Here is a 13384-nt window from a genome sequence, read left to right as displayed (position 1 = left end):
ATGTCACAGTTAGGCGGTGGCATCGAGAACCAGCTCGCGTGGACTTAAGAAGGAAGGGGGAAGCAGGAATTAGAGAGAATAATTCCTCAGAGCACTCGCCGTGATACAGTCGATAGAAAGCGCTCAGTGCTGCTATCTCACGACGCAATTGTTTCAAGATTCAAGGGTGTTTGTGACCTTTACGTCGCCAATAATGCGTACGGCACGTCGCTGCAACCGGTCCAAGGCCTCAAGTAGGTACTTAGCGGAGCCATCCCAAAGGTGCGAGCAATATTCCACGCAAGACCGTACCTGTGTTTTGTACAGCAGGCACAGTTGTTGTGGCGTGAAAAAGCGCCGCACCTTGTTCAGAACTCCGAGTTTCCGTGAAGCTGTTTTTATAACAGCCTCGAAGTAATCCCTTGGACTAAGGTCGCAGCCAACGTCAATCCCCAGCATGGCGATTTTGCTTTGCATCACCAGCGGAGTACCACAGAGGGAGGGAAGAGGGGAAAATGTTGACTTTTTCGCCGTGAGAGCGCATACCTGTGTTTTCTTGGCATTAAACTCAACAAGATTATCAGAGCCCCATATGGCGATGAGCTCTAACGTCCTATCGAGTTCAATGACAAGATCCTTCCGCCTCTCCTCAATTTCCGCTCGCCCAGCCACTGCGCGTCCGTGGTATCCACCATGCACTGTACTATCGTCTGCATAGCAATGTATGTTCCCAAGAGAGAGCATATCATTGATATGCAAAAGAAAGAGTGTGGGAGATAGCACAGATCCCTGGGGGACCCCAGCATTCACTACATAGAATTGTGAAGCGCAACCATCAACTAAAACACGAAGGCTACGCTTGTGTAGGAAGCTGGCAATCCAGGTGCATAGCTGAGCAGGCAGACCATATGCCGGCAGCTTGGAGAGAAGACTTCTGTGCCAGACCCTGTCGAAAGCCTTGGAGATATCGAGGCTGACAACCAACGATTCTCTATGCTTGTCGATAGCTTCACCCCAGAGGTGCGTTACGTACGCTAGAAGATCACCTGTGGATCGTTTTGGTCGAAACCCGTATTGACGATCATTAATTAAAGAGTGATCTTCTAGGTAATGGATCAGTAGGTTGTTTAAAATCCGTTCCATCACCTTACAAAGTACTGAGGTGATAGCTATTGGCCGATAATTTGCCGGGTCAGACCGATCCCCTTTTTTGGGAACTGCATGCACATTAGCTCTTCTCCAAGCCTCCGGCACACTTCCCGAAGAGAGAGAAAGTTGGAACAGGCGCGTTAATACAGGAGACAGCTCCGCTGCGCACTTCTTCAGCACTATGGCTGGTATTCCATCGGGACCGCTAGCTTTCCGTACATCAAGTGATTGCAGCTCCGCACGCACATCACGTTGCCTGATTTTAATGTCAGGCATCGTATGGCCACATGCAGGTATTGTAGGTGGCAGTGCACTACAATCATCGATGACGGAATTGTCGGCAAAGAGTTTAGCCAGGAGATCAGCTTGCTCTTGCGGACTGTGAGCTAGCGATCCGTCCGGATTTCTGAGCGGTGGCAGCGAAGGTTGGCAGAAATTGTTTTGCACAGACTTGGTCAGACGCCAGAAGCTACGGGAGCCCCTAGGATGCGAAACAAGGTCATGACCAATCTGTACAATGCGCTGTGCATCCGCTCTCGTGTATGCCTTTCTACAGGACTTGGAATTTTTATTATAGTTTGCTTTCAGTGAGTCAATGTTAGATGCCCCGCTAATGCAGCCGTTGATCCACTTGCGATATGCCGCCTGCTTAGATGATACAGCATCGGCACATTCACGAGTGAACCAACGGTTACGCGTACTCCTACTGACGAGATCTGAGCTAGGAATGAAGTATTCCATTCCCAGCATGATCTCGCCAGCAACAGCAGCGGCACTAGCTGTCGGGTCATTCCCACTGAAGCAACGTTTCTTCCAAGGGACCGACGCATAGTAATCGCGCATACCGTCCCAATCCGCCGACTTATAGTGCCAAACGCGACGTTTGCATACCGCTAGTGGCGGCAGCTTATGAGCGGCTGTGGCACTCTGGTAGAAATAAGGCTGTGATCCGAAGAGCCAAGAGGAGCCTGAACCACAACCTGATATTCCACCGGGTGAGAAGTCAGCAGAAGGTCCAGTAGAGAAGGTGCTTGCCCATCAATGTCTGGGATCCTGGTGGGCTGATCAACCAGTTGGGTCAAGTCATGTGTGAGAGCAAAAGCATGAGCAGTCCTTCCAGCATGGTCAGTTTTGAGGGATTTCAACCAGGATTCGTGGTGAGCATTAAAATCGCCCAAAAACACCAATTCCGCGTTAGGAAATTGCTCTTGCGCAACATCTGCCACCCGACTAAGATGGTCAAATAATCGGCTTGTCTCCAAGTCACCATTGTGGGATCTGTAGAGGCACACGTAGACTCGGCTCTGACGAACCAGGTCCACACGTACCACCTACATGGAGAAGGAGGGGTCCTCCAAGCAGCGCAGTCGGTGACAGCAAACATCCGTCCTGACGAACAAGCGTACTCCGGCTTTCGCTTTGAAGGATTCTTCAAGCGTGTAGCCGGGATAATTAAGGTAGCTGGTATCGGCAGGACGGAGTATTTGTGTCTCCGTGAGAAACAACATTGCTGGCCGTGCTGTCTCGAGATGGTGGTGGACAGCGTTGAGGTTAATGTGGAGTCCACGGATGTTAGAGAACTCGACCTCAAACAGCGAGGGTATGGTGGGGGTGTGCACCGCTGTACGACCGTTATTTCTGTTTTGTTGCGCCATTTGGGAAAAATAAAATGGAAAAGAGACGTGAAGCGAGCGATGTATTGCCACGATAGGGATGGGCAAAGTGTGGAGGCGTGTTACCCCAAGTGGTTGCCAAAAGGAAAAATACACTGACCCGACTGACGGAAGGGCCCCCGAACCCCCTCGGAAGTGGCCGCCGGGACCCCACCTACCGGTCACCAACCGGCACGACGGTCCACCCCGAGATTATGCGTGGCCTGGTGGGGCAGCCTCACGAGCTGGTTAGGCACGCTCGGGCCCCTGTACTATGCCACGGGCGGCCAGCGGAACAGCCGTTTCTTCGGGTCTCCCTGTCCGGCAGGTCAATACAGTTTCCCCCGGCATTGGTTCAACAGCCGTCTCCAATTGGACCAACACCCATCGCGGCAATACTCGCCCGGGCTCTGGCTGTACGCTGGCTGACCTCGAAACGCGGCTGCAAGCCACTTCACGAGTTTTTCACCATGCGTACGGTGGTAACAAGCCAGGCGAATGTTAGCATCCTACCACCAGATAATCACCGATCTCTTTCACTCAACCAACGGTGTAAGTAATAACTGATAGGATGGGTAGGTGGTGGTATAAATAAAATAATAATTATATTTAATTAAAATAAAACTAATAAACAAATGTAAATATAAAATACACGTATTATATATCAATAAACAAATTATATTATCAATACACACAAAGTTACAAGTATATAATATTAATATTAGGCTTACCTTACATATGAAAATATATGTAAAATATATTTAATTAATCAAAGTATGTACCGTTATTATCTATGTACTTTTGCCATCTCATAGGTAGTTCATTGATCCCTTTACTAAAGAAAATGTGGGGGCGAGAATCGATAAGCTCTTTGAAGGCGGTTTGGACTGCCGCATCGGAGTTGAATTTTTTTCCTGGTATGAAGTAGTCCAACTTCCGGAAAAAATGGTAATCTGTTAGAGCAAGGTCCGGGGAGTACGGAAGATGTCGCAGACATTCCAATTGTAGCTCATCTAACTTAGTGGTTGTTTGTTGTGCAGTGTGTGGTCTTGCGTTGTCGTGAAGCAGCAGTGGCCTAGAGCGATTGACCAATCTCGGTTGTTTAGCAGCTAGCTCTACCTTTACGGTTTGCACTTGCTGACAATAGATATCTGCCGTAATTGTTTGGCTAGATTTTAGAAAGCTGTAGTGAACGACACCGGTGGTAGTCCACCAAACACTCACAAGTAACTTTTTCTGAGTCAATTTTCGTTTAGGTCAGGATTTGTCTGGGTTTCCTAGGTTCAGACATTGTGACGAGCGCTTCCGATTATCGTACAACATCCACTTTTTATCACAAGTAATGATTCTATTCAAAATCCCTTCATTATTATGTCGGTTGAGCAAAGTAACACAGCAATCGACGCGTGTTTGCAAGTTCGATTCACTCAATTCATGAGGTACCCATCGTTCAAGTTTTTTTACTTTCCCAATTTGCTTCAAGTGGATTAATACAGTTTTATTACTTACCCCGAAGCCTGCAGCTATCTCTGAAGTACTTTGTGATGGATCCTCTTCCACAATAGCCTTTAATTCTTCATAGAAAATGAACTTTGGTCTCCGGCCGTCCATTCCATCCGGGGTTGGTTCTGAAGGTCGAAATTACCGGAACGAAAACTTTGAAACCAAAAACGTAACGTGCTTTCTTTTGCGACACCAGCACTGTACACATCATTTATCCTTCGAGCTGTTTCTGCAGCACTGGTGCCACGATAGAACTCTTACTCGTAAATATACCGATATTTCATGTTTTCCATTGTGCGGTAATAAGCGACGCCAAAGAAAAAAATTTTGAGGAAAAAACATATGAATAATTGTTTTCAAAACTCAAATGTACCAGCTAAATGAATTTATAAATTTGAATTTGGACTTCTTTACCAAAGAGGATATATTTCAGATCAAAGTGGTCAGTACGACAAAACGCTAATTTCATATGTAAGGACCTAATACATACTATATACAGAAACAACGAATAAAACGATAGGTTTCTATGATATAACAACTCTCTATATTACAGACATTATTATTGACAGAAATATATTTATATTTTCGTATTAAATAAAATAACACGTAATGTATTTTTAATTTTCAGTGCGAAGGAAGTACCTGTAATTCGCAAGTAGGAATTTTGCTCTCATCTATTTCTTCTTTATATTAAACAAATATAACCGTTGTTCTTATTTTCCAGGCCTCAGGAATGTTTGCCAATGGAAACGTAATTATTATACCTCAGTCTTAACAAATGCAAATAAAAAAGAACAAACGTACAATGAAATAATTTTTTTTTTTTTTTTATTTTAGTGCGAAGGCAACATTTGTTCTGCAAAAGTAAGAAGTTGTTCTTTATGCAATTAATTAACATGATATTAAGCTGTGTGTACATATATCAACCATTATTGACAAAGGACTCACATATCGGTTTGGGCTGCATATCCGCGGAGAGACTTGACAGTCCACGGTTTTAAAAACATCTTTCACACAAAGCAAAAACAGATTTTAATATCGTCTGGTGTAATTTTGACCAATACGAGGAATTCGATCTTTGAGAAATGCTATCCTGCTATAAACCTGCAGTTAAATGCCGGTGACGCGGCACCAGGTACACGAAGCCTTAGCGTCAATAGAAACCTTAATAATTAAATTGAATTTCAGGCGAATGGAGATAATACTGTTGCCGTGGTAAATTATTTTTATTTAATTAGTTTTATACTTAAAAACAATTTCTTACTAGTTATTTATATACTAACTAGAGATATATTTTGCTGTCAAGAATTGTTTGATGATTAACAATGAAGATGTTCTATAGAAAGAGTTTAGTCACTTCCAACTTAATTCCAAACTTATCAAAATCAGTTAGGTGGTTTAAGCATAAAAGCGTAACAGGCAGATACGATTATAATTCATCTTGTGTTTGACGGTGAAGGAAAAAATCGTGAGGGAACCTGCATGTGTCTAATTTCACTGAAATTCTGCCACATGTGTATTCCACCAACCCGCATTCGAGCAGCGTGTTGGAATAAGCTCCAAACCTTCTCCTCAAAAAGAAAGAGGAGGCCTTAGCTCAGCAGTGGGACATTCACAGGCTGGTACTGTACTGTATTGTAACCATTTTCAGTGTAAGGGAGATGCATGTCACGCGAATGTAAGTTTGAAATTATTAAAACTGAATATAGTAACTGAAGGATAAATCTGTATTTACAAAATAAGTACTTATGATTAACTAACTATTAATAAAACGATAATAATTATAAATTTAACAATACAATCAGAAGAAAATCTACGCAAATAATGGATTATTTTAGAACTTATTTGATTACCATAAAAAAAAGGTTGTAATGAGTCATCCTTAAATGATAGACATGATATCGTGGACGTATTTTTTAACTTTTTTAAAAAAATCAATTCTGGCATACGTGATTGTTGCTTAACCTTATCCGTTTTCACACGCAGTGCAACGGAAGCTCTCGAAAGAAATACGTTTTCCTCGTTTCAGCAATATTTTTATTGATGCTTTGCTCTTATTGGTTGCAGCTTGATACTATTTTTTTATTAAAGTTTACCAACAGTTGTATATACTGAATATAACACTTAATATATTTAAAAATATATATATATACATAGAATAGCGTAACAACGATTTATAGGTAAACACCGCTTGTAGTTAAACATAAATAGAAAAAAGTAGCTACTGGAAATTTATGTAACACTAAATATACATAAACTAAAACTTAATTACAACAATAGAAGAATATCCGAGACCCGAAAAAAATATATGACAAAAATATGTATATCCGAAAAAGTGTCTTATAAAGGTTTTTATTTTACTAATCATAGTAAGATAAGCCGGTACAAGTTGATGTCAACTTAGTGAGGGAATCATAATGGAGATCGATTTGATCATTGCAAGCATTTATCACTTTACATAATCTCGATGATTGAGCTGCGAGGGAGCCTAGAGGGTACTCGCAACTTGAATAAGCCTAGAACCCAAGGTCGCGAATTTGATTTACTTCCTTTATTTTATCATTGTCAATGTAGTAATCAAAAGCATTCAAATTTTGTTTCCGCGAGAACTATATATGATGGCACTTTTAAGAGTTTAAGTGCATTTAAAGTATTTACACCATAGTATAAGCCTATTTGATTACTCAATAATTATTATCACGTTCAAATTATTTCTAATAGGAAAAAAAGAGATAAAAACGTTAACGATGCGGTCCGAATAAACTAAGTTATTCTTCAAATTCGGCGTCGTCAACAGCTGTTGATTCTCCTACGCTACCGTGATTAATATTTTTGTAAAAATCATGGTAGGTACCTTGATAGAAACTAATATTTTAAGAATACGTAAATGTAGAGTGCTATAAATAATATAGTTTTAACAAAAAGTGTGATAGCTTAACTGCGTACCCACATTACCCGCGTAAACGCGTACGCGCAAGAGTGTGACAAGTGACTGATGTCTTTGTTTGCGTTTCAATCATCTTATCCACAGATCATACTGTTTTTAAAAATTCCAGTGTAGATGTATTCATTTACGTACCAGATAATTTTAATTACTTACAAAAATTTTAAAAATTTAATACAGACTTGTAGATAAGGCTTATTTTTGGAAAAAAAGCATTTTCACAAAAATGCAGATGTCCGTATCTACTTTGCTGCCATCGACATGTGATATTTATTAGTAAGCCTTTATGCGCTTGAAATTATGCAGAATTTTAGTCTCAATTTTGAACCGTGTTAATTTTTCAGACTTTGCTTTTGAATTATTGATAATGATGCCTGATTTTAACAACGAAGGCCAATCGCAAGGGAGACTACGACAAGACATATTATGTGCACAAGTGTGTGTGCAAACACAGGTGCACTCTCTTTTCCCTCACTCTCATAATCCAATGGGACGGCAATCCGACACGACCGAAAAAAGTTCAGGCGCAGGACTTTACGTGCTTGTATACGGGATTGTACACACTTCCAACTTCCAGACTTCAGGCTGCTATTGATATTTTTTTCTAAAAAAAACCAATAACTTTCAATTCGTCCGACCTGGGGTTTTCAACCTAGGACCTCGGGATCTGCGGCCGCATATCTAATCACTAGATTATTACGAGGTAATAAGTTTATCGAGCTATTAAATAATATATTACATTAGTGGTGCATTTAAAGGCTTTTACTATTATTATAACAAATAATACCTTAAGTTTGGCGTAAAGTTTTTGTTTGTTTTTTAATAACATAATATTACGTTAATGCTATTTTTCAGTGTGATGGAAAATCTTGTAAGTCAGTGGTAAGCTAAAATATATTTAACTAGTTTAGTATTTTTTTTATTATTTTAATGTTTGTTAAGTTAAATATAATAATGATTACTTTTGTTATTCTTTATTGTTGCTAGCAACAATAAAGAATTTGTTTTTATTATAAAGGTTGTAATGAAATGAATCTATACAATAAATGGAATTAAAGTATCGGATTGTGATTTCAAAAACGGGCAAATGGACCAGCTGATGGTAAGTGGTCAACACTGCCCATAGATATTGGCGACGTAAAAAATATTAACCATTCCTTATGTCTGGCATCTGTTCATCAGATGAACAGTTTATACTTACTTTATACTTTTATTGTACACCACAAGAAGAAAAATACAAAACTGTACTGTACTCTGTACTGCCTAAATAAAAGTATAATTATGGCGACTTTATCGCTACATAGCGATCTCTTTCACTCAACCAACGGTGTAAGTAATAACTGATAGGATGGGGTAGGTGATGGTATAAATAAAATAATATTAATATTTAATTAAAACAAAACAAATAAACAAATGTAAATATAAAATTCACGTATTATATATCAATAAACAAATTATATTATCAATACATACAAAGTTACAAGTATATAATATAAATACATACTATACACAGAAACAACGAATAAAACGATAGGTTTATATGATATAACAACTCTCTGTATTACAGACATTATTATTGACAGAAATATATTTATATTTTCGTATTAAATAAAATAACACGTAATGTATTTTTAATTTTCAGTGCGAAGGACATGCCTGTAATTTGCAAGTAGGAATTTTGCTCTCATCTATTTCTTCTTTATATTAAACAAAGATAACCGTTGTTCTTATTTTCCAGGCCTCAGGAATGTTTGCCAATGGAGACGTAATTATTATAACTCAGTTTTAATAAATACAAATAAAAAAGAACACACGTACAATGAAATAATTTTTTTTTCTTCTCTATTTTAGTGCAGAGGCAACGCTTGTTCTGCAAAAGTAAGAAGTTGTTCTTTATGTTATTAATTAAAATTATAAATTTTTATCTATACTTGAATAAGTATTAAGCTGTGTGTACATATATGAACCATTATTGACATAGGACACACATATCGGTTTGGGGTGCATATCCGTGGAAAGACTTGACAGTCTACGGTTTGAAAAACATCTTTCACAAAAAGCCTAAAAAGACTTTAATATCGTCTTTTGTCTGGTATAATGATGAACAATACGAGGAATTCGGTCTTTGAGAAATGCTATCCTGCTATAAACCTGCAGGTAAATGCCGGTGACGCGGCACCAGGTACACGAAGCCTTAGCGTCAATCGAAACCTTAATGTTATTTCATAATTAAATTGAATTTCAGACGAATGGAGATAATACTGTTGCCGTGGTAAATTATTTTTATTTAATTAGTTTTATACTTAAAAACAATTTCTTACTAGTTATTTATATACTAACTAGAGATATATTTTGCTGTCAAGAATTGTTTGATGGTTAACAATGAAGATGTTCTATAGAAAGAGTTTAGTCACTTCCAATTTAATTCCAAACTTATTAAAATCGGTTATGTGGTTTAACCATAAAAGCGTAACAGGAAGATAGACGGACAGACTTTTACATTAATAACATTAATATAGATTGCCCAAAATTAAAACGAACTCACATGTCCAAATTAATATTTGTTTGCACACACAAAATAGTCATTACGCACATCACAGTAACACAAGTGTATGTATGTATGTATTGTTATAATAATCTAATATTTAAATATTAACCATTTTCGCCAATTTTAGGCGAGATGGCCTAATGGCAAGAATGCGTGAATCTTAACCGATGATCGTGGGTTCAAACCCGGGTAAGCACCACTAATTTTTCATGTGCTTAATTTCTGATTATAATTCATCTTGTGTTAGACGGTGAAGGAAAACATCGCGAGGAAACCTGCATGTGTCTAATTTCACAGAAATTCTGCCACATGTGTATTCCACCAACCCGTACTGGTACAGCGTGGAATAAGCTCCAAACCTTCTCCTCAAAAACGGAGACAAGACCTTAGCCCAGCAGTGAGACATTCACAGGCTGGTACTGTACTGTATTGTAACCATTTTCAGTGTAATGGAGATGCATGTAACGCGAATGTAAGTTTGAAATTATATTTCATTTAAATAGTTTCTAAAATATAATATACTTATAATTCAATATTACACGGTCAAGTCACATTTGAATCACAAAGCTCGGCCAGACGTGACCGCGAGTAAATTATAGCGTATCACCGGAAGTCGGTTTTAAATATTTCACGGGTGAGATACGAAATGCGTTCTTACAGAACGACACTAAAGGTTTTCCATTTGTTCGTATACGTTGCTGTTACAAATTTAAAAAAAAATTAAAGCGATCCTGTTGCGGTCATTTTTGCTATTAGCAAAATTCTAATTAAACTTCTAAAAGGGAAGGAGGGTGTTTCGTACCCTATGAACTTTATTGTTGCCCTGACAACATGTATGCAAAATTTCATTATGATCAAGTGAGTAGTCAAGACATAAAAGTGTAAGAAAAAAACAAATAAATACATAAACAAACAAAAAACAGTCTTATAATATTGCATTTATATTAGTAAGAATTATATTTTATTATTTTAGTGTACTGGAAAAAACTGCGCAGCATCGGTAAGTGATTTTATTTTAAACTAGTTTGCCGCGACTTTGCCTGCGTTAGGGGTATGTCCTTCCCTCGTATGCAAGCTTGCTCTAAATTTCATCTTAACCAGTTCAATGGTTTAGCCGTAGAAGCATAACAGACATACAGAGTTACTTTCGCATTTATAATATTAGTATATATTATAATAAATTGAATGCTAAAGCAATCTATCAATCGTCTGTTTAATTTCAGTGCGTCGGCAATGCTTGCACGGCGAAGGTTTGTAATATTTAAACAAAGTACTGAAATAAGAAATACTTTCTTTAACGTTTTATTAAAATTTAAGATATTGTATTATAAAAGGTGATTTCAAATTCAAATATATTTTTTATATTGCGAAGGAATGGGATGCAGATCTAGTGTAAGACTTATATATTTTATTAAGCTATTTACAAATGAATTACGCAACTATCATCCTTATGATAATTCTATTTAACCATTCACTGCTGGTAGATCTTTGTGAAGTCTCATATGGGTAGGTCCCACCCTCTCATCAGATATTCTACAGCAATACAGCAGTACTTGGTACTGTTATGTTTAGGTTAAAAGAGTAAGTGAGCCAATGTACAGGCACATGGTACGTGACATTTTAGTTCCCAAGGTTGGTGGCGCATTGGCGATGTAAGCGATGGTTAACATTTCTTTCAATGTCAACGTCTATGGGCGTTGGTGACCACTTACCATCAGGTGGCCCATTTGCTCGTCCGCCTACCTAATCTATAAAATAATGCAATTCTATATATAGACACGATACTCGTGCCTTATTTAAATGGTGGAAATGTGTAACCTCATACATTTATTTATATATTCGTAATACATATCCAATCGGTGGTACATACTAAGGAAAATAAGAAGCTGGGAGTTTTTAATTTATACAATTGAATATATTTTACGTGACATAACATCATTTCCAATTTTTATTCATCTTATTACCTTGCATTTGAACGAAAGAAAAAAATTACTTTAAAATAAGTTTTTTAATCTTTTCCCGACAGTGCAACGGACACGACTGTTAGAAAGACCATTACAAAACGGTTCGAATCAGCGACCCCTTCAAGTTCTTCAACATGGAGCTCCAAACTGATTTTATGGAATAACATACACAATAAAATTTTAAATAATTAAATAAAATATTTATTTGTAAGAACACAAGAAATAATATCACAAAATCTACCTACTACTAATACTTACATTAGTTTTAACCTTGAGGGGCTTATAAGCAATAAATAAAAATAAAAAAGAAATTCATCAAAATCACTCACACTGGGGTAGTTTATATAATCATAAAAATACAATATAAGCCATAAAATCGGAAGATATATTCAGTAGCGCAATAACACATATTTAAAAACAACACGATATAAAAGAAAGTACTTTATTTATAAAGAAACAACACTAGTAATCAAGTCTTCTAATATACACAGTATCATATTGTGGGTGGTGTTCCCCCATGTGTTCCCCAGACTACGCGTGCTATTTTCCTTGTACCATGAATACAACCATTGTTACAGTAATATCGTGCATTATGCGACTGTAGTTTTACACAGTCGTTATCGATTCCGTTGTGTAAATTTACTTGCTAGATAGAAAGATATTTCTGTATAGAAATCGGAATTGTATTGCAGAGTCAGAAATTGTATTAACTTTGTCTAATAAAAAACTTGAGATCATCTCGGTTTACAAATATACAATTAGTAAATAGTTTTTCCATTACTGTATAATATTTTAAAAGCAAGTGAGCCAGTGTACTCTTATAATTAAAATTATAAGATGCCTTAAATCCATATTGAACAATAACATAAGATATTGCTGTGCTTAATAATTCATTATGTTTATATGAAATGGACTTCAATTTAAAACATGTTTTCCGAGGTTAAATGTGCAAACACTCCCTTCTTCCAGCCTTCATACGAAGAGAATATCTCGAATTCAACCCAAGAGCTGTGTTCTAAACTAACTATAGCACGAGGCAGCCACCCAACTAATTGCTTAATTAATTACATCAATAATAAAATACAGATATAAAAACAAATAAAATTAATGTACTTAGAAAAGTCGGTTTCACGGGTGAGAAAGCGCTGACTTCCAGACAACCTTCGCGTGTCCTATTAGACTGCCCGAGGACCGCAGCTGGGGTGGTCTCGTGCTGCCTTACGCACTAGCGATAAATGCGGGGATGACATCGCCTTCGCCCGCTGAAAAGAGCAACACTGAGCAAAGAGCGGAGCACAGACGGGAGGACCGCGGACGCGTTGTATCGACACAATCCCGCAGCCTCTCCGATCCGTGGACAAGACGGCAATCGCAGTAGTTTTAAGAATTCCACATAACCTAATTCCTAAAAAAATATATAATTTAATGGAGAAGGCAATAAATGGCGATGCAGAACTTCAGTTCAAATGGAGATCAATTTTACTAATTGTCACTTTATCGCAATCGAATCGAAAGGTAATCGCTGCCGCTTAACCGTTTTCCTATTCTACGACACGATTCAGTTGCGGTTCGATCGATATTGAATCGAAATAAAATCGGGAACGAGTCGTAACCGTTACAAATCGAAGAATTGGCTTCCAGATGC

At 37.9% G+C, this 13384-nt stretch overlaps 1 protein-coding gene across 18 annotated transcripts in view; it reads left to right on the top strand.

Moving 5' to 3' along the window:
- LOC126778536 (keratin-associated protein 9-2-like) overlaps window positions 1-11984 on the top strand; it is a 43922-nt gene extending 31938 nt beyond the window's left edge. For 10 of the 18 annotated variants that reach the window (XM_050502181.1, XM_050502177.1, XM_050502179.1 and 7 more), the window contains 15 exons: window positions 4912-4938; window positions 5008-5034; window positions 5121-5147; window positions 5472-5498; window positions 5935-5961; window positions 8083-8109; window positions 8870-8896; window positions 8966-8992; window positions 9079-9105; window positions 9473-9499; window positions 10221-10247; window positions 10749-10775; window positions 10999-11025; window positions 11148-11167; window positions 11802-11984. In XM_050502181.1, coding sequence (XP_050358138.1) covers window positions 4912-4938; window positions 5008-5034; window positions 5121-5147; window positions 5472-5498; window positions 5935-5961; window positions 8083-8109; window positions 8870-8896; window positions 8966-8992; window positions 9079-9105; window positions 9473-9499; window positions 10221-10247; window positions 10749-10775; window positions 10999-11025; window positions 11148-11167; window positions 11802-11931 — 501 coding nt within the window. In that variant the 3' untranslated portion in view covers window positions 11932-11984. Of the gene's footprint in view, window positions 1-4911; window positions 4939-5007; window positions 5035-5120; window positions 5148-5471; window positions 5499-5934; window positions 5962-8082; window positions 8110-8869; window positions 8897-8965; window positions 8993-9078; window positions 9106-9472; window positions 9500-10220; window positions 10248-10748; window positions 10776-10998; window positions 11026-11140; window positions 11168-11801 lie in introns of all 18 variants that reach the window. The other 8 variants (XM_050502184.1, XM_050502188.1, XM_050502185.1 and 5 more) reach the window with 6 other exon arrangements.
- The last annotated feature ends 1400 nt before the right edge of the window (window positions 11985-13384 follow it).

This window comes from Nymphalis io, chromosome 26 (assembly GCF_905147045.1).
Source record: "Nymphalis io chromosome 26, ilAglIoxx1.1, whole genome shotgun sequence".
In the NCBI taxonomy this organism is placed as follows: domain Eukaryota; kingdom Metazoa; phylum Arthropoda; class Insecta; order Lepidoptera; family Nymphalidae; genus Nymphalis; species Nymphalis io.
Note: the sequence above shows the minus strand (reverse complement) of the source record. Positions and strands in the feature narration are given on the sequence as shown.